Genomic DNA, 26,986 nt, shown 5'->3' on the forward strand with positions numbered 1-26,986 from the left:
CCAGTGCCAAGTACAGGGGGACAATCACTTTCCTAGTCCTGCTGGAGACATTATTCCTGATACAGGCCTGTTGGCCTTCTTGGCTGCATGGGCACAAGACAGCTCATGTTGAGCAGCCGCCAATCAGCATTCCCAGGTCCTTTTCCACCGAGCAGCTTTTCAGCCACTCTTCCCCAACCCTGTAGCATTGCACGAGGTTATTGTGGCTCAAACACAGGACCCAGCACTTTGCCTTGTTGAAGCTCATACCACTGGCCACAGTTCATCAATCCAGCCTGTCCAGATCCCCCTGCAGAGCCATCCTGCCTTCCCATAGATCAACACCACTCAGCATGGTATCGTTCACAAATTTACTGAGGGTGCACTCAAACCCCTCATCCAGATCATCAATGAAGATGTTAAACAACACTAGCCCTAACACCGAGCCAGGATGGACACCACTAGTAACCATTCACCAATCAGATGTGATGCCATACACCACCACTCTTTGGGTTCAGCCATCTAGCCAGTTTCCAACCCAGCATAGAATACACTTATCCAGGCCATAAGCAGCCAATTTGTTTAGGAGAACGCTCTGGGAGACAGAGTCAAATGCTTTAAGTCCAAATACACAATGTTCCCAGCCTTTGCCTCATCAACCAGGTGGGTCACCTTATCCTAGGAGATCAGGTTAGTCAAGTTAGACCTGCCCTTCAGGAACCCATGCTGACTGGGCCTGATCCCTCCACTTTTCCAGACATCCTTTATGATCTCACTTAGGATCATCTGCTCCATGACCTTCCCCAGGTCAGGCTCACAAGCCTGCAGTTCCCAGGGTCATCCTTCCTGTCCTTTTTGTAGAGAGGTGCCACATTAGCCAAACTCCAGTCCCCTTGGACCTGCTCACTAGACCAGGACTACTAATAAGCGATGGAAAGTGGCTTAGCAAGCTACTCTGCCAGCTCATTTAGCACTCTTGGATGCAACCCATCCTGACCCATAGACTTGCATATGTTTAAGTGGAACAGGAGGACACTAACCATTTCTTCCTGAGTTATACAGACTTCAATCGGCTCCCCATCTCTGCCATCCAAACTCAGGGAACTGAGTACCCTGAGGATGGCTGGTGTGACTATTAAAATATGAAACATTATCAGAAACAATAATCAATAACAAAAATATTACATATATAACATTCACAGGAAAATGAAATTATAAACTCAATATGACGGAACCACGGCCTAGAATACTGAACCACACAAGCCCAAAATCTTAGATTATTGAATACAATGTCTAGCAGAGAAATAAGTACTTTTTGAATTCAAATCTATCTTTGAATTGACAGCAAAAGAAGGAAAACAAAAACAAAACCCTGGCATTATCAGTGCACCAAGATACAATACAACTGATAGAAAGAAAGGTGCAAGTCTCCACTAACCCAGCCATCAAGAAGGAACACAACTGCACAGCTGTGTACTTTAAAAAAAAATTTAAAAAAATGGTAAAATAAAAGCAGCATACTAACTGTTAAGTCAGGATCAACAGTATTATCATCCACATAACTCATTCTGGACATTAGAACCTTCCATATGAAATATTACCTAAATAAGGGCACATGCACAGCTAGGTAGGTAGCACGCCAGATGCAAGATATTAAGGCCCTGCAAAAAAATCAATGGAGAGAGTAAAACCTCTTATTGTCCTTTTAACTTATTCATTATTATTTGGATATTACAAATTGATTCATTTGTTTTTTAAAAAAGGCAACTTGAGAATATTCTATTCCAGGGTGACAATATATTAATTCTCAACTCCCACCAGGCTCTGCTACTAAGATCAAGGAGTACAACATCCTCTGACACACAACCAGAAGTGTGCTTTTAAATAAAAGCCAAACCTGCTCTGCCTGCAAGAGCTTTATCCCATACCTTCGAACAGCTACATGACTTATGACACACCACTTAAGGAATCCTCATAACAAAAACACGTTGCAGTGCCGCTAAATAAGCTGTTACTATTCCCTGATGGAGCTTCAGTGTAGGTAATGCACTTTTAAAACAGGAATTTAATTATGATATTAAATTAATTAAAAAAATAAAAAAATCAAAAATAATCTAAATAAAGGCCACCCCAAAGTGGTAGCATTGTAATATTTCCCAATTAAAATTAGTACATCCTCACTGAAGTTCACAAATAACATTTGATGTCACAATATCATGAGTTATAAAATCAAGGTTGTGTATTGCATTCCAGATTTTTAGTTTTACACTGCCATGAACATAATTTATTCCAACAAGCAAAAACATGGAAGGATTATTTTCACTGAGCCATATTTCTTTTGGCTAGGAAACACTACAAAGTGGTCATGCTACTTGATGCAGTAGTGCAACTTGTTTCCCCAAGTAATACTCTGGAAAACTCATACAGTCACAGACAACAGCACACTACAAGCATACTACAAAAATGCTGTCTGCATCTCTAGTACAAACGAGTTCTGCTCTCGAATTTCTTCTATATACACACAAGAGAAAACATGGTCCAGGTCCCTACCTGGTATATTATGTTCATCTATAATAATGAAGATCTGGGAACTTAAATTGACTTATCACATTCAAGCCTTTGCTTTCTCAACATTGGTCTTACTAGCTTAAATTTTAGTCTTGAATATTTTACTGCAAAATACTAAAGCTTCTCCCCCTGCATTTTGGGTTGGTTTTTTTTTCTTTCTTTCTTCAGTGCTTAATAAAGAAGCTTCACAAAAATGACAAGCTCAGAGGTAAAGCTTTTGATAATATTCTGTCACAGCCAAATCCAACCTAGTGGAGTAAACATTAAGCTGCAATTGCATAGTATAAGGTTTTGAATCAAAGCTTTATCTTAAGCCTGAATGACTTCAGTCACGTGGAAATTATTGAGGCAAATGGCACAAACATTCAGCTGGAAGAATGTGGAGCAATTAATACTGGCCAACAGCAGCAGTCATCCTGACTGGGCACAGCGAGAGGTGCTACACTAGTAGCTGACTTATTGTCGGTGGAAAGGCTCCAACATGATCAGTTCTGCAGAAGACAAGGAATATTTGCGCTAGCTTTAAAGGTTACCCAGGTACAGAAACTCATCTCACTGCTGCAGTCCAAACGTGGACTCACTCACTTCACTTCTTGCTAGGTGGAACTTTACTGCAGAAAGCAGATTACCAATATTACCTAAACTACTTTACACACACACAGCTCAGTTTTGGGATGCTGCAGTCTGCTGTGTAAAGATTAGATTTTTTTTTTTAAATCTCTATAGAAACAAGTAGCTGCACATGTAGTTTAAGATTTACTATCAAGAACCTCATGAGAACCCTGCAGCATGAGAACTGCTGCAAGCACTAGACTGATCTCTAGTTACTACCACACTGCCTGCCTTCAACCTTTAGTCTCTCTTTAAACAAAAGGAGAAAAACTTATCAGTTCTCTCTCTCCCCCCTCAAATTCTTCCCCTCAAAAGCAAGAACTGAGAAAAGGCACAATTAAGAAAGAACATGTGAATCCAACACTGACTAGGAAGGCAAATAAAAGAAACTGGCCTTGTCATATACAAAAGTAGCACATGAACTTTTTGTCCTGTAACTTGAGACATTTCTAGGACAAAATGTCAGATTTGGTTTTAATATAGTATCTGAGAAAAGCTTTTAAATCAACACAGTAACAACTGCAGAGAAGAAAGTGTCCTTTTTTTGTTTTAAAATATTTTTTACAAAGTTTGTTTTGGAATCAAAAAAACATTGTCAACTAGGGGATGAATCTTTGTCCCATCACTGCTTCCTTTACGTGGGAGGAAGCAATAAAAGCTTTGCTTTGTAAACATTATAGTGGTTGGGAATAGGTGGTTGAGTGTCTGGAGAACTGCAATCCTGAAAACATTTCAAAAGCCTTTTATTTTGAGCTGGGCAGATGGAAAGATGATAACATGATTAGAGAGCAGAATTATTTCCATCATTCATCTCTAGAACTGCAGCGAAGAGAATTTCCCAGCAGTAATTTCAGAGGGCTGGTGGAAGGGCCACAGAGGCAGTAAGACATTGGAGCCCAGAGCCTGGTCAACTAGACAGGTCTTGGTGACTTATAAAGCAAGCTCTCACCAGCCTTAGCTACTGTTGTCTATCCTTTGCTGCTATACTTTATTTTATTCATTACATGGTCATTCCATTACTTAGTCAATGCTACTGTCCCTCTTTACTCCTCCCCAGCTATGTCCATCTCCTCTACCTCCCCTCTACTCCTCTATTCTGCATTTTCTTTGCAGAATTTCTGAAGAACGCACTGATACTCCTTTTAAGCAATAATAATTCTGAACTAAGTTTCTTCCTGTATTGATTTTACTCAATCTTCGCCTACCATGTACTTCATTGCTTCCTGTCTTCCTTTCTTCATCCCTGGTGCTCCATGGCCAATAAACCTTGTCACTCCGAGGCTTAAGGCACTTTTGTTAACTACTACGCAATTAACAAGGCAAGAAATGCAAAGTAGAGGTTTTCCATTCTAAACTCCATGTTTGACTCCCACAGTTGTGTCATGTCTATCCATGAAGGGAGAATGTCTAGACTGGATCTGTAATGCTAGTATTACAAAAACTCATGGAATTTTCCAAAACCACTGGGATCTGTGAAGGGCATACTATGTTTTCACTGTTCTGTACGCCTAGAATAGATGACTAACGACCTGGACCTTCACATTTAAATATCTTTGAGAAAGACATTCACCTGCAAAAGTGTAAAGAACACAGTAATAAATAATGAATTTCCAGTAACAAGCGAGTTACCTTAAGTCTTTAAAAGGGCATTGTTAAAAATGCAGAAAGCATAGTGTACAGAGGAAAAAGAAAATATCTAAACTTGCCAGGAGCAGTGGAACACTTACTTATGCTTGTAAAAGTTATTTTTAAATGGGTGTAAGTGCCCAACAGCTCAGTTTTATTCAAAAGCAGGGGATTCTTAATAATGTTTACTAAACTGAAAAGAGATGGATACTTTCACTCACACCAACACAGCCACATACCTAAATAGATCACCTAAAATAACAAGTTATCGGCAACTATAACAAGTGTACCACCTCCTTCTTGCACCACCCATCTCTTCTTTCCACATTTGTAAATATTTTTATGCTCTTCAAAGACTTACTTATGTTGACCCACATTCCACACCTAGAGCTCAGCAGGAGGAGAGCTGCTGAGGCTCTCAGGTCCTGGCTGTCCTGAAGCACTGAAGGTGACTGAATGATCCTGAAGTCAGTGGATGGAAAAGCTGGAGCTTACACCCAAAACCTTTTCAGAGCTAAAAAGATAAGCTATAAAAACGCCTAGGGGTTGCTGCTTTTTCTTCCCATAGCAGCACACAGCAGGTCTACTCTCACTGTTTTTATTGAATGTTCTCAAGACTGTTATTATATACTGTTGCAACCTAAGGTCATTCAAAAGACAAAAACAGTTTAAAGGTAGCTTGAGCAACTGTAAGATATTATAAAAATCCTTTATGGACAGCTTGCCAAAGAATGATAATTGTTCATTCAGCAGGGAATTTTCATACTATAGCTCTCTAAATACCTTCCAGAACTATTCGAGTACCTGGTTTTAACAACAGACAGAAAAACAGGAAAGACTTAGCACTTGTCAGCTAGGATCTAAAATATTTGTCGTATTTGTTGCTTGTCCAACTGTACAGGTACATATTCTTCTGGAAGGTATTCATACATCAGTTGTTCTCAAAGCACATCTAGCTGTTCTGGTTTTCAATGCATTTTACATCATGGGAGTATTTAAGACACAAACTAAAGTGTAACTATATGCTAGACAAAAATAAAAGGAAATAATTTCTGGATAAATTCCCAGAAAACACATAGCAGCTGACTCTACTATTTCATCAGAGTAGGGTTTGGGGTTTTTTTCAGGACTGAAAGCTGGTCTTGATTTACGTGAAAAAGTGTAAGTATTGTACTTGCAAATACAATTTTTTCATTCAGCACAACAGATCATAAACAGGACTTCCTATTCCAAAAATCCCTTCTCAAAAATAAAGCTAAAGCTGTTCTGATTTATAGTACCACCATAAAAGTTACAAAACAAGAACAGTGTAAGAGGCTTCTGCTGGGTACTGATAATGCCACTAAGTATACCAAAGAAACCTACATTCACCTCCATCTTTCCCTAGCAGATGCTGTTGCTTCTGCCACCATGACAGCAACATTAGGCTGAGCAGGAAAACAGAGGAACCTTACAAAGCAAGTGAAGAAAACCTGTAAAACAAATGTAAAAGGAACATAAGGAGTATCAAAAATGGTAGAACCACAAAGCAGTAAGGGAAGAAGATGGGACAAATAAAATTATAGCTTTGGAAAAGGTATTCACCATGGGTCTTCACTAAGCACACTGGTATCAATCACAGGCACACTCTTAGCCCTGAATTCTTTGGCCGTTTTCCAAAAATGGATGCCAGGGCTAAAAGAGAGACCATTATTTCCCTCTGCACCCTTTTAATACAGCCCCTTAAGATACAAAAGGCAGACTATCAAATTTTAATGCCACACAACATGGAAACTTATTGCAGTCAGAAGAGGACTGAAGAACTGGGCCACTTGATGATGCCAGAGATAAACACAATGGAAGATAAATGGCTGGGTCTGATTACCGACTTTAGTGCAAGCAGCTATAACACTATACTTTCTTTGTTGTTCATAGAATAGGAACTTAACACAAACTTGTACCCAAACACAGACTTGTACACAAATATTACCACATATTAGAAGGCATTTACATAGCTTAATTTATTTATATGCCATTACACAGCAGAACGGGGACAAGGTTCATACATACCTGAGTTTCTTTGGAAATGCAACATCTTATCTTTTCTCACTACTTCCCTTTTCTCCTTAGCTAACTTAGTCAGTGTTGAACAGTTAAACAACAGCCTATTTGCCAGAATTCCTGACTTACCCTGCTTTCCTTCACCCTTCACCACATCCCATTTATAATAAAATCCACTGCTGTCTTATAAGTACCCTTAAAGGAAACTTTTTATACAGCTGACCTGTGCAACACCTGTGCAGAAAAGTATTTCTGCTTTTCAGCGCAGATGGTACATTTTATGTTGGTTTTTTCCTGTCCTATTGTCAAAATACCATTCCAATACTGATCATTATAAAATAGCTTCTATGAAAATCATACATCCTACTGTTCCATCAAACAGGACACTACTGCGATTGTCAAATTCTGTCAGACAGAACATTCTTTAAAACAAGTATTTATCCACTGCCCAGACCATATTGTCACAGTGATGTTAGCCAATGTATTAATTTCTAATACCATATTCAAAGTGAGAAACTTCTCATACCTTTCATGTTTTCAAAGCCTTAAATTTGCTCCACTCCTCCTTTCAGCCAAAAGTAACAGAAACAGAGCTTCCATAGTAAATCAAATCAGAACATTTCACTCCTTGTGTAATTCTACTGATATTAGAATGCTAAAGAAAAAACTTCAAAAAGCAGGAGTTGGAAGGAAGCCTTGCATAATTTTTGTATGTTTGACCTTGCCTGAAATTAAGTTTTAGCACAGTAACCAAGCTGTTCCAAATTCAAGTTAATTATTGTCTCTACAAAAGGCTTATCCATTTAAACTGTTAATGTGTTCCTTCTTATTTTTAGACCAAGAGCACACTACCCCATCCCAGGAGTTGGGCTGCCACTTCTCCAATGTTTCAGCTTCTGAGAGCTGCTGTTTGTGAAACCTCAACCAGCCCTGAAGGCAGCTCTTCGACAAAAATCTGGAATAAGCCTGAGGCAGTCACTCTTCACCTTGTTTTAGCCAGCTCTTGCCTCTGTCCTCTGCCTGAACTAAAGCCACACTGCAGTCATGTCCATCCTGGCTAAGCACTCTATTGACTCTGACCCCAACTCAGACACTATTTCCTTCCTTGACTTTGGGCCTGCCTCATCACTATATACACCTCTGGCAATCTAGACTATCGGCAAAACACGGCTAGCGTCCCCAGACCTGCTTTGCTCACTTTGCTCATGTGAAGCACGGTGAGAATGCCCCTTTTCAATGAGGCCACTGCCTGCAACTGCCTTGTTATCACACCTGTATGGCTTTATTATCTCTTTCAGTAGGACCTTCCCTTATCTGGTTACCTGACAGGTAGACAGAGGCTATTACTGCAAAACAGAGAAACCCTGAGGCATAGATTGAAACAGATCTCTGAACTCTCCAAGCAGGAAGTCTGAGCACATGTTGATACCAATCATAGGCCTTATTGCTCATTTGTTTTGCCCGAATGGACCAAACAGCTGATCCTAGCACACTACAGCCTAACCCCCTAGCAGGTAGTCTACACTCAAATTCCTAGGCACAACGTGGATGTTTTCAGGCAGCCAACCAGACAGCAGTGTTGACACAAGCACCCAAGTCACACAGCTGGGTGTACTTCAGCCTGCTCCAAGCTTTGCACTCCAGCTGGACCCCAGAAAGCCAAGAACATTCACAGACTGCACTTGGAGGGGTTACCATAACCCTCCAAGATGGCCCCAGCTCAGCTACGTAAGAGTATCTTGCAGTCTGTCCTAAACTCCACACTGTTTTGTCTGAAAGCAATACTAAATGTGAAACACAAACTCACTCCTCTAAACAAGATAACAAGGTTTTATTGAGGGACAAAGTCAATAAAGCCCATTTTAAACTGAGCTGAAGTATGCTCAGCAAAACCTCAATCACACCTTTGACTGTAGCACAGCTGCACCCAAAGTCCACATAGCTAGGCAATAAAAATTAGTCCCGAATACAGTTATAAACAAAAGTGGTCCCTATTCTTCCTTTGCAAAAATATTTACATAAGTGGATTTTTTGTTGTGTTTGCCTTGTTTGATTTGTTGGGGTTTTTTCTTATATATTGACAAAGCTTCAATTTCTGCAAGTGTTTATTCGGATAGTAATTTTTTTACCTCATATCAGCTTCTGTCATGTAGGACAGGATATGCTGACAAGTTCTGTGAAGTAAAGTGCAAGTAAAGCAAGAACACAAGCTAACCCTGGCATCCCTTAAGAATTAAAATCGCTAAGTATTCCTTAGCTTTTTACTGTACAAGAACAAGATCATGATTTTTCTCTTCAGTTCCCAGCATGAACGTACCCACTTGAAAGTGTAAAGAAATTGTGGGTTCTCTCTGTCAAGAATTATTTGCAAGGTCTTCCTTGAAAAATGAGTTGACTGAAGAGAAACAGTAAAAAAATCACCAAAACCCAAATCTTTTCATGGATTAAATTGGATAGCAATGTATTTATTGTATGCACTTATGGTTACAACTGTATTACTACTTACATGCATCTAATTACATCAAAAGCAAGTATAATAAAAGAATATTTTGTCAAACACCAGTTTTTACCAGGTCTTCATAATTCAAAACAAGCCACCACTGGAGCTGGAGAGCTGTAACGTTGAAGTAGGACAGGCAAGACACTTGCTTTAAACACCCTTGTTTCCAAATATTGGAACAGAGTTTCCTACAAAACATTAAAATATTGGAGATTGGCAAAGAGCTGCTTTAATATTTCTGAGCCAAAAAGCACTTCAAAGTCTAAGTAGACTTTGGCCATCCTCTCACTGCCATTTTCTACTTCATATTTCACCAGAGGCTGTTCAATGCTAAAAAATTCAAATCACTTAACAGGCAGACACTTTAACATTACTGTTAGTCTGTGTGGAGTTTCTTGAAACACAAAAAGCTCTATCTAAGCTCAATCCAGCACTCTCATGAGAAAAGTCATTTCAGCAAGGACTTACTGAAAAGGGAAAAAAAGGCAAGGCACATAAAGCAAAACAGTAAAAAAAAAAAAAAAAAAAGGCTGAAATGGGCCAAAAAAGTTTAGAGGAGAGACTGAACATGGTGCCCACATCTCCCAAACTCAGGCACAAAATACTGAGTCCTTAATTCCAGCACTTTAGAATTGACCAATAAAAACAGCTATGCCGAAGTTGGCTGGAGTGAATAACTATGATCCAAATCACAAGGTTTGGGCACAAACACTTTACTTTCATTGTCTTTCCTCTCCTCACATGAGTTACATTAAAGCCTGGTTCCATCTTCTCGACGATAACCTCAGAGGTGTGGGAAAGTTGCCGTTAAGTGCTCCTCATTGAAGCCACCTCTTCCCGAGGCTGAAGAAGCCCAGGGCCTTCTACCTCACCTCACACAAGGAGAGCACCAGCCAACTCTGGTGGCACCCTGCTGAACTTGCTCCAGTTGAATTGATCTGGAGGGCCCCAGCCTGGACACAGTATTCCATGTGGGATCAAACAAGCGATGAGTATAGGGAAAGCAAAAGTTTTTCTTGACTTACCAGCAACTGGATACAGCCCAGCACACTTTAATTGCCAGATAAAAAGGCAACCCAGACTAGTGCAGTGGCTTCCAAAGATGTCATCTTTAACATGATATCCTTCACTGGCTTCAGATCACAGCTCATTACAAGGCCTTGTCCATGCCATGCACTACCTTAGTATGATCGTCAGGCTAATGAAGAGCTCACTAACCATTCAAAAGAAAAAGTAACCAAACCTACAGGAGGTGCAACCACATTCCCTGGATTGCTTCTCACTGCACCTGCAGCCAGCTGTAAAACACAGAGCAGCTTTCTGAGAGCACATGCCAAAGAGCTACGCTGTCTTAATTTGTTATATAAAACTGTTCTAATTCACCGTTATTATACAAGTTCTATCTACCCTCTCAGCAAGCTGCAGAAGGTAACTGAACAAAACAGTATTCCAGAAGACTCTCGTGTTTGGCACATGCATCAAATGCTAGTCTTAAAGACTGGACTAGTTTAGTGAAAAAAGTACAAGGAAAAAATATGTCAGACTTAAAAATATTTTTAAGTGCATTCCCACAGCAATTTTTAAAACTTAACAATTCATTACCTTTATGCACACCAAAGTGCTAGTGCTATTCTTTATAGGAGGCTAACACTGTCCCGGGTTCAGGACCTTATCTGGAATTTTTTGATTTGTTTTTTCTTTGTTCTAATGAAGAATTATGAAGCTGCAAAAGTGCTAAGAAGTCTTCTAAACAAAGTGATACCTTAAATGAGTTTCCCAGTTCTGACAAAGGAAGCCTGAAACTGTTGAAAAGAAACCTTGTCTATTTTTTTTTACTTTTTTCCCCTTCAGCTGTTATAAATGCATGGAAAAGTTTATTTTAATGGAATGAGTGAATCAGACCAAAATGCAATGCCTGAGAGTCACTGACAAACTGGAATAGAAAGCCTCAAACTCAAGCAAGAGTTATACTGCTCTTGGGCAGCAGCATGCTGCTCTGTTGCACAACAGCAGCTGATGAGTCTGGAGGGACTAGAAGCCTGCAGACAACTCACTGGGCTTTGAGGGACAAAGGTACAATCTCAGAAATCGGCAAGCCACTAAATGAAAAGGTGTGCACAGAAACTGCATAAACAGATAGAAGGACCACCACCTCTCACAACTGCTTAAAGCTGGATGTTTCAATTTCTTTGCCTCAGTGGTCAGTAAATACTGTGGGCTTGTCCCATCATTTGTGGAATTCTCCCTGTGCAGCAACAGAAGATCAACCTGCATGGTATGAAAACCTACAGCTGAACTTCAAATTATGCCTGCCACAACAAGCACTGCTAGAAGTGGAAGTGACTCCATACCACTTCCTCATCTACTTACATCTTCCCATAACCAACACACCGAGTACCTCCAGGTAACACAGAGGCTTCTAGCACAACCAATAAAACCCATGGGTAAAGTCCGCATGGTACAAACTTCTGCGCCTGGGAACTTTGCAGCTCCTCTGTAATTGGGTAAGGTTGGCTCAGGGACAGAAGCCAAGAGCATCAGGGTTCTGTTCACAAATTACACAGGCATCTACAGGGTGGCAGGTACCCAAATAGGAAGAGGGGAATGCAAACAAGTCTGAGCTTCCCAGGAAAATGAAAAAGTAGTAATTCAAGTATTCACTAATCACTAGAAATGCACTCATCTGCTTTTATTAAAAAAAAAAAAAACACAAAAACAACCAAACAAACAAAAAAAAAACATGATAAAATTATCTGAAGTCAGGTTTTGGGTTGGTTTTGGTTTTTTTTTGGGGGGGGGGGGGAGGTTGGGGTTGGGGTTTATTTTTTATGTACCTAAATAAAGGAAGCAACAGCACATGCAGCTATGGTACACACAGCAAAGGGAGTTTACCTATGTCTAGTCACTTTTATAGTTTCACATTGCCCAACCCAAAACACCAAGCAGGTAAGTCTACTCACTTCTTTCTTACATGGGGATGGCATTAGATATGCTTTGGCTTGAGAGAAAGAACAAAATTCCATTTTCAACTCCAGTTTTCCACTTCCTAACACGAGGCTTGGAATCACAGAGTCATAGATTAGTTAGGTTGGAAAGCACCTCAAGATCATCAAGTTCCAATCCCCTGGCCATGGGCAGGGACACCACACACTAGACCATGCCACCCAATACTTTGTCCAACCTGGCCTTGAAAACAGCCAGGGATGGAGTATTCACAACTTCCTTGGGCAACCTGAGACTAAATACATTCTTATTTTACTCAATCCAGCAACACCTGTAGTATTTAGAAAGCTTTTCAAGTTCTCTCTGAATATTCTAAATTATCTCACTGCCTGCAATTGCCAAAACCAATACAGCAGTCATTTATGTGTAGAAGTCTTAAATTACTTCTGCATAGATGACGTATATTTCACCCTGGCACTTCAGTCAGCACAGGATGAACATTTTGCCAATTCACAGTGGAACAGCTATGGTTTGAAAACTAAGGACTTATTTCAGAAGAGTAAGTGTCTGCAAACATTTTAACTTGTGTTCAATTCCAGTCTTTAAGAGCTTATGTATCTCTAATCACTCTACTGTGCTAGTGCTTAAAAAGCTCAGAGCAACATTAGTTTCTTAATAGCGTATGATTATTTTTCACTATTTCCACTATTACCACCTGTTTCTAAGCCTGAAAAAAGCTGAGCTTTGGATGGCGAAAAAAGCTCATCCAACTGCAGTGGCTTCTATGGCACAACCTAACCTTCCCAGAACAAAGTAACGAAACAAGCTACGAGCTTTTATTTAAGAGTACTTTTCATAAGAAAAGTTGCCAAAAAAAGAACTTCTACATGGAAACTACCATGGAACACCTTAACATGAATTTTGGTATCTTCCTTATGTTCTGACAAACTTGGGAAGTACAACTTATCGCCCATTATGTCAGAAAGCACAACCACCACAGTTGCTATGAGGTGGACAATTCATTTGAAAGAATAACCAGATTATAAAGCTATGGGTAAATTTCAGAAGGCATTTTAATCCTTAGGCTTTAATGCAGTGAAATCTACCTATGGATATATATATATATGTAATAAAAGTCTACTGCAACTCCACTGAAGCTTCCTTCCAAGAATGCTGCAGTTCTTTCACTTCAGTAATGACTTTAGCATCATAATGATAACTCCAGGCAGTCCGGAAGGCCTTATTTTCACATCTCTACAGGGAGGATAATTACAATACAGCAACAGGGCTAAAACTGGAAAGTGACCTACCTGCTAATAATGGCTTTGGCCATCAAGGCCTCTGAGCCAGGGCTGAAAGTGTCTCAAATTAAGTTTTCATACTTTATACTCCAAAATAAGTTTTTATACTTTCTCTGGCCTTTTGGCTCTTGAACTCTTCTTAGCATTTCCAACAGTATTTTCCTGGTTTAGCCTTCCCCGGGGCATCCTCTACACCAACCATTTAAAACCACACGGTGGGAGACGGGCCAACCACTAACACTACAAAAGAATCGAGACGACCCAGCCCTGAGCGCTGTGAAAACCGCAAAATAAATCAACTGGAAGAGCACGAACCCCGCTTCCCGGCAGGTTGCTGCCTGTCAGCGGTTAACACGCACAAGCACCGCGCTTCCACCCAGAGCGCACTCCCGCGGCAGGAAGGACGGTCCGCCCGGCAGCACCGCGCACCGGCCGTCCTGGGGAACCGCTGCTGCCCAGGCCCCCATACCGGCGGGAGAGCCCCCCGGGAGAGCCCGACGGCCCCACCACGGGCCCCCCTCCCATCCCCGACGGGCCGGGTAGACTTGTCCGCTCCCAGCACCGCGGGGCGAAACACCTGCCCGCAGCCGCGCCGCTTCACAAGCACCGCCGGCGAGGCGAGCCCCGGGGAAAGCCGCCGGCCCTTACGACGCCCCGGCCCTTACCAGGGAGAGCACTTTGTAGGTGTTGGGGTCCTTACTCTTGCCACCCGGAGCTTTCTCCGGCTCCTCGGCCACCTCCATGGCCGGCAGCATGGGCACGGCCGCGCCCTGCAGCCCCCCATCAGCTGCCCCTATCCCGCCGAGGTGGTCTTCACGGCCCTTCCCCGCCACCGCCTGCTGCCCGTTACCCTGCATGGTCCCCACGGCTCTACCCTTCACTCGCCGCGGCCACGGCTATTAATAACGTGGCGGGGCGGCCCTGCCCTACCCGGCCCGGCCCCGCCCCGCCCGGCCGGCGGCGCCCGCTCCCCCTCCGGCATCCCTCGCCGGCCGCCGGGAGGAGCGGAGCAGCTCTCTTCCGCCCCGCTCGGCCGCCCCTGCGTTCTGCCCCGTCCCTGCAGGTGAGGGCGGGCTGCGGCCAGGGCGGCGGCGGCGGTGCCGCTGCCGTGACATCACGGCGGTCCGAAATAGCGGCCGGGGGAGGCGCCGGGCCGTGTTTACGAGGGAGCGCGGGGAAAGTTTCCGCTGCCTGACCCCGGCGGCGGTGGCGCGGCCTTCCCCGAGGCCGCCGGGCGGCCCCGCAGGTGTGCGCGGAAGCGGGGGTCGTTCCCGGTGTCTTCAGAAGCGCGCAGCCAGCACCCGGTGCGCGTCGGCAGGGACACCTTCGACTAGACCAGGTTGCTCAAAGCCGCACCCAGCCTAGCCTTGAACACTGCCAGGAATGGGGCAGCCACAACCCTAAGCAACCAAGCCTCACAAAGTATGCTTAAGTTTAAAATTTCTGGAAATAATTAATTTTCCATTACTTCTTAAGTTATTATGTATAGTTATATAAATTTAGACTTTGTCTTTCAGTTCTAATGTGATTATGGCTTTGATCTCTTGGGGCTTGAGGTGTCTATGGTAGATTTTACTGTCAGTGTGAAAACTTGCGTACTTTCTGACAACACCCGTATTTTCTGAAATGAAAATTTCCTTTGGAAGTGATTTTGATCCCTGTCAAAATGTTGTTGCTCTGTTTTCTATTTGAGCTGAGTTGCACAGTCAAGCTGCCACTACAAATTTCCTTTAAAAATAATTGGTGGTTTGTAGTGCTGCTGTAGCTCACAGCAGTTAGTGCAGAGCTGCCTGCATGTCTGCTGTCATCTCATGAGGTTCCATAGGTGCAGACATGAGGATTTCTACACAAATATTTCACTTGATTACAAAAATAAAGGGCAACAGAAACTGAGAACTAAGCTCCGGAGTCTACAGTAATAGTATCCATTCCATTACTGCACATTTCAAACAACTGCCCGACTGATCAGCTGCTGACTTACTCTACACCCAAGGATTTGACATTTGAACTGTTAAAAAAAGTAATCTGAATACTGATTGATAATTTTAAAACACTCATGAAAACTGACATAGCCAAATGGTTTTGTTTGGGTTTGTTGGGGTTTTGGGGGGTTTGGGGTTTTCTTTCCAGTGAATGTGGTTTTAATAACTGGCACAACAGGCAGCAACAACCTCACTTTTTTTTTTTCCTATAAATGAAAAGATCCTGCAACCACATGGTTTTAAGTTCAAATCTTCTTTTTCTTCCTGTTTCCAGTCACACCGGCAGGAAAAAAGATGTCTTCCCCCCACAAAAAACAAAACAAAACAAAACAAAAAAACAAACACAAAAAATTATAAAAATATAAAAGCTTTCAGGTTGGTTGTTGGTTTGAGTTTGGTTGGTTGTTTTTTTTTACAAATAATAAAACTTCATCTTTCATTTTCATGTGTTTGACTGTAGAAAGAGATTTTCTGATTAAGACTTTAATAAAGAATATAAATCTCCTTTCTTGTCCTAAGTGTTCCACTCAAAAGTTTGAATAGCACATGCTTTGTACTGATGATTCAATGGAAGTTATGTATAACTGCATCACAGACAAAAATGTATCTTTTTTTTTCCATGGAAATGAAGGCACAGGAATGGGTTGCCCAAGGAAGCTGTGAGTGCACCATCCCTGGCAGTGTTCAAGGCCATGTTGGACAGAGCCTTGTGTGGTATGGTTTAGTGTGAGGTGTCCCTGCCCATGGCAGGGGGGTTGGAACTTGATGATCTTAAGTCCTTTCCAACCCTAACTATTCTATGATTCTATGAAATAAAGGGTACTCTGCAGCTGTAGCTAACTTCTAAGTTGTTCATTAGTTATTCATTATGGTTACATTTCTGTGTACAAATATTTATGGATCATCCTCAATTTTATCATTTCTTTTCTGTGTCAATACAAACAGTTAAGGTGCTTCAGGCTAAACATGGAAAATAATTAACCAGCATGGAAACATGGAAAATAATTAACTTACCAATGAGAAGTACTCTCATTTCAGCTAACTGTCAGGGTGTCAAGGTACTCAAGAGGAGAATGGAAGGCCAAAAAGGACTGTTTTGACACTGAATAAATCAGGTAAAAAGTCATTTCTGTTGAATGCCAGAGGAAGAGCAGAAACATTTCCAGTGTTAAACCTACAGAAACCTATAGCTGCTTGATCTTTTTGAGGACATTGTTAAATAGCAGTCAATGCCATTTTAAGAATTACAGGACAAGACATCACTGTGCAACGAATTAATTGCAGGAATTACTGAGGTTGCAAACTGAAATTCCAAAGAATTGGCTATGCAATTTCAAAAGAGACTGACAAAGCCTTTAAGGAAACCAAAGCAGCTGCCAGCTCCAGCTGTAACTGAATCAAACTGCCTCACCAAGTGTCAAGGGAGAACAGCAGCAGCACTAGCTTCGTGTTTCCAGGCCTTCCTGTAAAGGGAGTCACCAGAGACCTTCAGTTTTAATTTGTTGTTCAGCGATTAGCAGCTGCAGGGAAGACAAACGAACATAAATGATGTGGTAGAAGGGAATAGTGAACATACGGAATTTTCCATGCTGCTGCATCTTGGCACTTGTGACGCTTGTCACTTGCATTTCTTTAATTACTTTGAGTTTGTAGATTTTAAAAATCTCCACCAAACGTCTGTTTCCGAGAAGGGCTGGAGCAAACACCAGCTACCCTCCTCTGACCCCAGTTTGTAAGGTAGTTATGGCACAAATAGGAACTGTGGGCTAGCAACAGAAGGTGTCAGTTGCACCTCACTGCATGAGTGGACTATCTGCTCACTCCAGCCAGAGCATGGAGACCCTTACTGCTCTCACAGCAGGGGGACAGACTGAGCTTGCAGGCAGAAGAGTACCATCCTGCAAGATGTCCTGCCTGTGACAGTCAGCTCCAGGTTGCCTTGGTCTTGACCCTTAAGTTGCATCATAAACCTCCCCGTATTTGTGGCAACTAGTTCTTGCAACTGTGGTTGTCTCTAATCATCTGCAAAATTTCTGTGGCCGTGGAAAAAGCCAGGAGCTCCAGACTAAAAGCCTGAAGCTGCTCGTTAAAAGAGCATGGCTTCTTAGTGTGACACTGGACTCTCCACCTTAGAGGAGGTGATGGAGCTCTGTTTCTCAGCTCCTGCTGTGAGGATTTCTCTTGCATTGTTGCATGCGCACTGTGAAGTATTCTAAAAATCAATGACAAATTAAGTTATCCCAGTTTCTGAGTTATCCTCATGGGGAATTCTGCTTAGCACTGAAAGTATGTTGAAAACTTTATAAACATTAAATAAATCTTTAATAAAATGGACAATTGAAACTGAATGTATATGTGAAACCATTTAATTGTGTCTGACAGTAATGCCTAAGATGAAGTCAGAAATCCCATGGTATTTACGGGCACATCAAACCAGGTGGACTGAGCTCTCTTTTTCAGATTTATATCTGTAAAACCAGCATCAAGAGATGGCATATAGCTGAGCAAAGATCCAAGACACAGGGCAAAGTTTCAAGACACACATTGAAAGACTCGGGTTCTGAACTTCCCATCACATCTCTGTGAGGAAAAAATTACTTAGTCCTTTATAACTACTTGTTTAAGCATGTATTAATTTTACTCTGCAACATGCCCCCTTTTTGGTAAGTATACAAAGAAAATTACAAAGAATTGCCCATTTTTTGGCTGTTTTACTGCTCTTTAAGAAAAAAGACATATTTCCTGTATCATTAACAAATGGCATTATCCTGCCTGCTGTCAGTCTTAGTTTGGCATATATTATTGTAAATTTTATAACTTAATCTAACAGTTGTTAGATTCCTGGCAACAATACAAAGAAAATATCAAAAGCCTACTTTAGCAATAGGAAACACTTGCTTCACAGTGATTACCCATCTCTCTAAGCTATATAAATATACCTTTATTTGATTTTAGAAAAAATGCCTATACACCTTTAAACTATAAAATCCTGACATGATGACAAGATATTGGCAGTATTTGGTGGGAAGCACATTATAAGATGTTTGAATACCTTAATGCTGCCCAAGCAGATGTTCATTATGCTGTTACCAGTATATCTCTCTAGTAAGCACAGTTTTAATATCTAATCTGCCAACCGTATCTAAGTGGTCCACACAAGCAAGCCTATTACCAGGAAGAATACTTTTGTACCTGTGGTGGAAAAGTAATAGAATGTTCAACAATGAGAATTAAAAAAACATGGAAAAGTACTGTAGTAGAGTAACTAGTCCAATGGTTTCTTGAAGTCCTGAAGGGTTAATTCAATGCTGTTTCTAGTGAGACTAAAAGCAGGGTGTATCAAACTGAGGGGAGTCCAGAACAAAGCAATAATGTAGGTATTGTAACATCGCTGCTGCTAGCTGGTGTTTAAAGATGATAAAACGTTCTTTCACAGATTAAATGCTGTGTTCAATATAAACTAGGTAAATAAACAGAAGGCATACTTGTGTTCTCATCCATGTTGGCCTCTGCATAATATGGACATGCTACAACCATCTCCTCTTTCAGTTCCTGCCTTAAAACACATTTTTTCTGGTGATCCAGAAGGTAACCTATAGAAAGGCCACTGTAAAATTGTATTGACTAACTCCCCTCTGAATCTCTTAGGTGCCTAAGGCCAAGCCTCACCAACCTAAATAACAATGAGAAATCCCCTTACATCCCACTGATTTTTGACAACTCAAAGTGAACAAGACTTAATACAGAGATGAGATTAAACAAAAGAAAAAACAAAAGGGCTTTTGAAATAGATGGTCAGCTGGGGACAGAGATCTGGAAAAAAAAAAAGAGCGCAAGGAATTTAGGAATGCACATCCCGCATCTCCAGAGAGATTTCTATTCCTGAATCGTATAAACAGTTTTGAAATCCACCTTTATATCATGCCTAAGAGTACAACTGCTGTATTAGATCCAGTTAAACAGCAGTCAAACATCTGCAGCTGAGAAGATTTGAGCCAGAGGGAACATTTCCTGCTAAATGGTGTTTATGATAATTTTTCATCATGTCTAGCTACGTTTTGAACACATGCACACTTTTAGCATCTATCCCATTCTACAGTAGGGTTTAATTCTTGCTGCCTAAGTCTACAGTTTAATTCTTGGTGCCTAAAGAAATACCTCTTTAAATTTTAGTATTTTTTGTCATAATGTAAAATATGTAGGTCAGTGTAATGTGAGAAATTCCTATGCCCTGTAGAGTAGCATTACCATTCAGATGTTGCATATCTCCTTTTTGACAGCTACAAGCATGGGCTTTCACTGCCTTTTTACTGGAAGCAAATGCATGAAATGCCAAGTTTGTATTTCACTGCTGGAATAACATCTATTTCATATGAACATATTAAAATATCACCAAAAAATATTCTGGAAAATATATATTTACTTTTGAAAAGTACCCAGAATAATGCTTTAAGACTTTACTGCACTAAATTCTCATTAAAAAAAGAAAAAAGTTTGTGATTTCCACAATGCAATTTGATCCAGGAGCTTCTTGCACATTTAAGAAAACAACTGGTATTGTAAAACAGGCTATTACTCAATAATATCCACACAAAATTAAAATACCACATGCAGGGATAATGAGAAAAGTGCCGTTTTTTATTCCTTTCAGAGAAAAACTAATGAAGGCATAAAGCAGGAGTTTAAACATTATTAACATTAATATTAACATGATTAACATTAACATTATACCAGACAAGTTGTTAAGGCCAATTAGAAAACTTGAGAGATAAAGATCTCCAGAAGGGAGGGAGAGGACAGGAGCACCTGGGAGGAAAGAGAGGGTAAGTTGTATCTTTGGGGTTTCATCCTGCAGATGCTGTTTCTCACTCGTCTGAATTTCATTGCAGTATATGCAAGCATTGTAAAGTTAGAAGATAATTAGATACAATAGGAGATAATTAGATTCAATAGAAAAAAAGCACCTTATGAAAACATTTTGTTGTTTGTATCAAATTTCCCCTCTGTAAAAGGACGACCATAAATCCTCCAAGTAATTTGAATAACTGTGGTGTTTCTGTGCTTCAGAGTTATGACAACAACAAATGCTCCATGTTTCTGGAGTCTTGACCATCACAGCCTTCACTGGACATCTGGTTTTGCAATCCTAACAGGTCTGTTTACAAATACTTTTGAAAGCTTAAACACTGCTTAAATACAACATCTGTATATTAATTTTAATCAACTATGAATTTCAGAGCTCTCTACTAATCTCTGATTAAGATGACTAGAATCATATTTTCTCAGGAAGAAACTCTTTTCCAATGGAAAAAGCTATCTAACATTAGAGGCTTGTATGTTGTTACTGTCAAGGACAAATGCATTCTTGCATGCCATATCAGCCTATGCCCGAGTTCCTTGGTGGCACACATCTGCTCACCTGTTCTGCTTCTGTGCTGTTTCTGACTTGACGCAAGCATGCGTATACAGAAAAACTCGTCAAGTAGGGAAACAGTGTCTCCTGGTAGGAGATATTCACGCTATTGTCTCCAAACAGCATGTGTAGATGTGACCAGCCCCTGAGTTCATCCCAATCCTCCTTCAACTCTAGAGTCTTCAACTCTGCCTTGTCGCCCAATTAACCTGTGCTGCTTCCTCTTAGGCTCCCACAACAAAAAGCTACCCAGGGAAATTCCAGGGAACATTTTAGTGTTATTCTTTTGGGCTCTATAGTTTGCCTCCTCTGCATTTATTAAAACAGATCTTTAGAAATATTTATAAACTACAAGAGGATGCACAACATTGTTTCTGGTAAAGCTGCTTCAGTGTGATAAAATTAAACCACTTTCCAGGACATGGCCTGGGCGCGAAGCCCACCAGGAAAGGGAAACAGTGCATGTTAAAATAATAGTTAAAAAAAACCCAACCAAAACCAAAAAACAAAACTAAAAATCCTTCAGGATGACATCTCAAGAATGCGTTAGCTGCTCTGGGGCAGGACACTGCACCTACCCCTTTTTTTGAGAACCAGCATGAAGTCTCTAGCTGGGTGCCTGCTGTTGAATCCTGCTACTTTATGCCTGACCCAGGAATCATCAAAAGACTGTCCAGAGATTCACCAGAACTAGGTGTCAGGCAGAACAGCTAATTCGGATTGTAGGGAATGCCAAGAAGCACATTCTTCCAAGTCTGATTCAAGGTCTATACAGGTGCCCTAGGCATGATCTTCAGGAACCCAGAAGATCCCGAAGGATATTCTGTCATCCAAACTCAACCCACTGCCCTAGTTTCAGAGGAGAATTTGAGTATGTTGTTATGAGTCATAATATTTTGGTGGATAAAGTGATGGTGGACAAAGAAAACTGAAGTCTGCAGGTGAGGATGACAGACTCCATCTAGCGAACATGTGCTAAACCAGTTCTAAATGGACACATGGCAAGTTAGTCAGTAGTGGCTCCACAATCAATATAAAGGAATATTAAAAACATAACTCTTCTAATTTCTACTATTCTGTTTTCATACCTTCTGTAGCTCATAACAGAAGTGGAAGGCAACCCTCCTGAATCTGTTCAGGAAGTAGAATAACAGAAAGCAGGTCTTTCACAACAAAAGCAGCTACTCCTCTGCTGACCAAGCCTGTACTGGGTATTTCAGGCAGCAGACTCTCAGCCCACCCACAACTAGATCCATTCTTTGTTCCAGCTTAATTCGCAAATTAATCTTACCGAGGAGTAGAGTTAAGGATCCTTTATACACTCCCAAGTCATTTATGTCAAGTTTGTTAATAAACTTTTCTTTGGAGATGTCTGCATACAACTAAATCAGCAATTCTCTTATAAGGACATGCCACAACCAGATGACCTTCAGCTGTCAGAGGCAGATTGGCTCATTCCATATTTGCTTCCCTTGCCTAAACTTGTTTGTCCCCAGTTTCTCAGTAGTCCATCACTTACGAGAAAGTCTGTATTACTCAGCAAATCTTGGCTAAGCATCACTCACTGCAGGGTATGTAATGCAGGCTGTGCAAGTGTTGCCTTCTCATATGAGCCTTTCCTGCTAGGACCAAGAAACTGAAAAAAGGGGAAAATATCTCAAAAGGCCAGTGTATGAAATTTACCTGACAAGGAGCTCCTCCACAGAAAAGCTTAAAAGCTCTTTTTTTTTTTTCCTATTAATCTTTCTATTCATTTGTCTTTTTTTAAGAAGATTTGAAGAAAAAAAAAAAAACAAAACCAAGTTGTCAGCACTTCTAGGGATGTTTCTTTTGACTGTCACCATTTAAAAAGTAGTATGTTCAACCAAACCCAACTATGTATTTTAAGGGAGGTTTAATTGACTCAACCAGGATGTTAGTGGTGTCTGAAAGTCATTTTACCCTCACACCAGCAAGAAACATCATGTGTTTTTAGTGAATGTTTATTTTTGTCTGGGGTTCCTTTTTCATGGAAAGTTCCAAGAGCTCTATGTACCAGATATTTTGGCCGAATAGTTTACAAGTTATTGGAAAATCAGCTTGTCTCAGACTAGCCATTTAAGCTTCTGAAGAACTGCTTGTCCGTGCAAAGTATCTTCCTATAAACATTCAAGGTGTTAACTCGGCGCGGGGTTATTGTACTTTCTCACTCTGGTACTTATTCTTCTCTTCTGAATTGCAGCATAATTCACAGAGAAAGCATCTGAACAGTAGTGGTAGCTGACATTTTGAAACAGGCATTTAAGTGCTAAGGCACTTCATTATTAGTTACCCCTTTAGACTTGTTTAGTAGTGGTAAGCATTCACTGACAGCAAGTTGACTCAGTGATGCTACGGCACATGGTTAGAACTGCTAATCAAACAGGTAGACAAGAGCTCCTTATAACTTGAATTTCAAATCATGCTTTTAATCTAGCCTATTTGGAAAAAGGTTTAGTATTTACTCCTTTTAATTGCTTTCCATGGAAGAGAGGAGTAGCACAAGCAATTCCTTGAGATGAAGTAATGAAGTGCTTTAATTGACAGTCAGAAGTCATTGCCCATATTCTTCTGGCTTAGCAATTCACCATGTGCATGGGCTTTCAGAGCACTTACAAACAATTATGAAACAAGTAAAACTTTGGGCATAGCTCCATGTTCTTGTTAGCATTCTTAGAGAGGAACAAGTGTGTCTAAGAGGATTCTGTAAATGCAGCTTAGCTTTTCCACAGAAACAACACAAACTGTCTCCACATGTACACAAGCCATGTTTTCTGCACCTGATGCCTCACAGAGACATCTCTTCTGGCTTTTGTCATAGCCCTTTTTATTAGTACAATTTATATATCCCCAAGCCTGGCTTTTCCCATGACTCCCATCTCTCTAACGTGAGGAAATCCAACTCAACAGTTCTGAGATGGATCAGGAAGACTGACCTGATAAGGAGGCTTACTTACATGAGTTCAACACCTGAGGCACCCACCAGGGCATGCTCCCTCACCACAACAACCAGTCCCAAAAATGAGCTATGTGGTACCGGGTAATAAGGTGGGATGAATCCCAAACACTGAGGGCTGGTCCCAACACTGCCACTGACCCTGTGCTCAATCATTCAGTCTGTGTTTTGTTTACAAAAAAAAAAAAAAAAAAGCCTACATAGCCTACATTAGCAAATGTTACTGTTTAGGTTCCCTACTAACTATTGGAAGATAGATATTAACAGAATAGGGTTTGAGGATGCGAGGGAAATTTTACTATAATCCTTTCTCTGTGTGAGCTTCAAGTTTCAAAGTACATGCCAGACATCTATCTCTTCAGAAGTTTCATGTGAAGAGCAGAGATAAGCATTAATTTTACCCTATGAAATATGCAAATACAGAATCCTTACAAGGCTTACATGAAAAGCATTTGGAATAACCTTTTTATAAAGGCTACAAGGCAGTGAATATGCTCATTCTTCCCTTTTATGGTATAAAAATCCAGAGCTCCAGCATATCAGTTTAGTTCATGCATCGGCTCAAGCACGTAAGCCAGTTTCCCTTTGATCTTTTTTCTGAGGTTGTTTCTCAGCCATTGCTGTTTATCTTGCACATTTTGTGTCTCCTACATAATTGAAAGGTGGACAGAAAAGTAGAATTTTATTTTTTTTTCCCCACTACTCTGGGAGTCCGCAAATGATAAAACAGGCAGGCTTTTCCACTGCCCAGCATCCTAGGATAACAACTGAGTCGTCTTCTGTCACTAATGAAGTAATGACACTGATGAACAGTGATCAACAGCTGCATCCTGTATCCAAAATAATAGAGGTGGGGACCCAGCTTTTATGACAGTCATTCAGTCAATCAGCTCTCATACCTAGATAATTTAATACATTTAATTGCATTCGTCCTCGTGCATTTCTCCTCCATCTTCTGACTGACTGCTCTCAGTGGATATACATGGGAATGACCTGCAAGCCAGCTTCTCTGCAATGAAAACTTCTGAGCAGATCCAGTAACTACCACATCCTCTGTCATGTGTCTGGGCTCTTTTTAGCCAGGCTGCCTTGATCTCTGTACAGATTCCAACTAAAATTCACATATCTTTTTCTTATGAGAAGTTGGAATAGGATTTTGGCAAAGAAAGCAAGGACAGCAGCATTAGTTTTAGATATGCTGAAGAGGACAGTCATGGCAGAAATGCTGTGCTGGAAAAAATTTCCTGCCTTCAGGTAATTTTTAGCACTTTAGAAACTCTCACATTCTGCACCAGTTCAGAGCCATCTTTCGGGTGAGGAGAGCAGTCAGACAGAAAGGCAACAAAACAAGCAGCATGTTGGTTGTTAAAACACTCAAGTTCGACAAAATGCAGCACCAAGCTTGTGCCTGTGAACTGCTCCAAGTAGGGATTTTGTCAGCTCAGCCAGGCATGGAGAAATACAGCTGTTGGCTAGCACTCAATGAGTTCAGGTTGGTTGTTGGCTCAGGAGAAGCCTGAAAAAAAAACAAAGTCATGGAGATTGTGTGTTGGCACCTAACCTTGTTCTGAGCATGGTTTGGCTGACAAAGGTGTGTTGGGACACCACTGAAAGCAAATTCAGAGTCTGCAAAATTATTTCATTTCAATGAGCTGACTAGTTCATACAAGAAAACACCTCAAAACCCAACTAAGTTTTATTAAGCTTTTTCTGACTGACTCTATCCATGCCCTTTTTTCCCTAACTAGTCAAAGGCACTTTGTACAGACTTTTCTGGCTCAGCATGGCATCTCCTGTCGCTATATTTCAGAGCGAGTCGCTTACACATTCTTGCAGATGCTATGCAAAGCGGTCAATAAAGTCAATACAGAAAGGAGGAAGGAGGTATTGATGAGTTGCAGTACAACTGCACCCTTTGGAATAAAGGGCTCTTCTATCACTCTCACCACCTTTTCCTCCAGTCATCCACACACAGACTTCCAAACCTCACAAACACAGCTGGAAGCAAAGCAAGTAGGGAACAATTTTCCTATCCCAGTGTTCAGGAAGATGATTCAGAAGCAGTGAAAGCAGAGGGGGAGCTGGGACTACTGAAATGGCAGCACAAGCAATGCTCATACAAATCCTGGCATTTAGATTGCAATAACCCCAGGTAAGTTTCTCAAGTTCCTGGCCATAAGGACTTCCCGTGTTGATCTCTGTTAAATATCCTTGAGCACTGTCTCAATTAAGCATATCTTGCATTACCTTTCTGCAGTAAAAATGCCTTTTTTGTCTTTCATTTAATTGTTATTCATTGAGGCAAAGAACACAGATCCAATTGAGTCATTGAGGCAATTCCCTGTTATCATGGGTAACTAATTCAGGCTGATTCATAGGTTGACTAAGTTCTTTCTTAAAAGTATGTTTGTTTGTCCCTTGAAGTTTCCATTCTGTAGCTCTTCCAGAAGCTTACTGGTAAGTATCTGTCTTCCGACTTCCAGCTGGAATCTACTGCTAGCAAATTTATATAGCATTCTAATTATCTGGTGTCAACATTGTTCTATGCCATAGATACCTCTTTCCTTTCTCTGTTCATCACTACTATCACTCCTAGCAGTACAGCTAGAAATACTGGTTTATATATCCTCACAGGTTCTGGGTTAGCTCTGCAAGACAAGACAAGCTTTAAAAATATTTTATTGTTTCAGAAGAGATTAAAGTAGGAAAGAATACAGGGATTTAAATTTCTATGTCGTAGCAAGAGTCTTCCTTTGCTCCTGCTCCAAAATCAAATCACCTTTCAGTAACTGGGATTACAGTGTTCACTTATAGTTTAAAGTCCCCTTCACATACTAAAGAGCAACAAAAACAATACCGTTAATGTGCATTAGCCAGCCTTATATCAGCTCTATTCTGCCCCTACCTACAACAACTACCTCTGGAGACCATGTGAACAACTATTTGATAAGCTGTGTAGCTACTGACAGCTAGCAATCCAAGACAGGGAGGTGTTACCAGTGACAGTGTGTGACCTTTCGCTTTGAAGCAAGCCTTTGGTTAGGCAAG

The 26,986-nt window shown here is 40.9% G+C and overlaps 1 protein-coding gene across 1 annotated transcript in view; it reads right to left on the reverse strand.

The window, feature by feature from the left end:
• ENPP1 (ectonucleotide pyrophosphatase/phosphodiesterase 1) overlaps positions 1-14,452 on the reverse strand; it is a 57,679-nt gene extending 43,227 nt beyond the window's left edge. Inside the window, exon 1 of the mRNA XM_065680860.1 lies at positions 14,235-14,452. Within this exon, the coding sequence (XP_065536932.1) occupies positions 14,235-14,426 (192 nt within the window). The 5' untranslated portion in view covers positions 14,427-14,452. The remainder of the gene's footprint in view (positions 1-14,234) is intronic.
• Positions 14,453-26,986: the final 12,534 nt, after the last annotated feature.

The sequence above is a fragment of the Lathamus discolor genome, chromosome 5, assembly GCF_037157495.1.
Source record: "Lathamus discolor isolate bLatDis1 chromosome 5, bLatDis1.hap1, whole genome shotgun sequence".
Taxonomy (NCBI): Eukaryota; Metazoa; Chordata; class Aves; order Psittaciformes; family Psittacidae; genus Lathamus; species Lathamus discolor.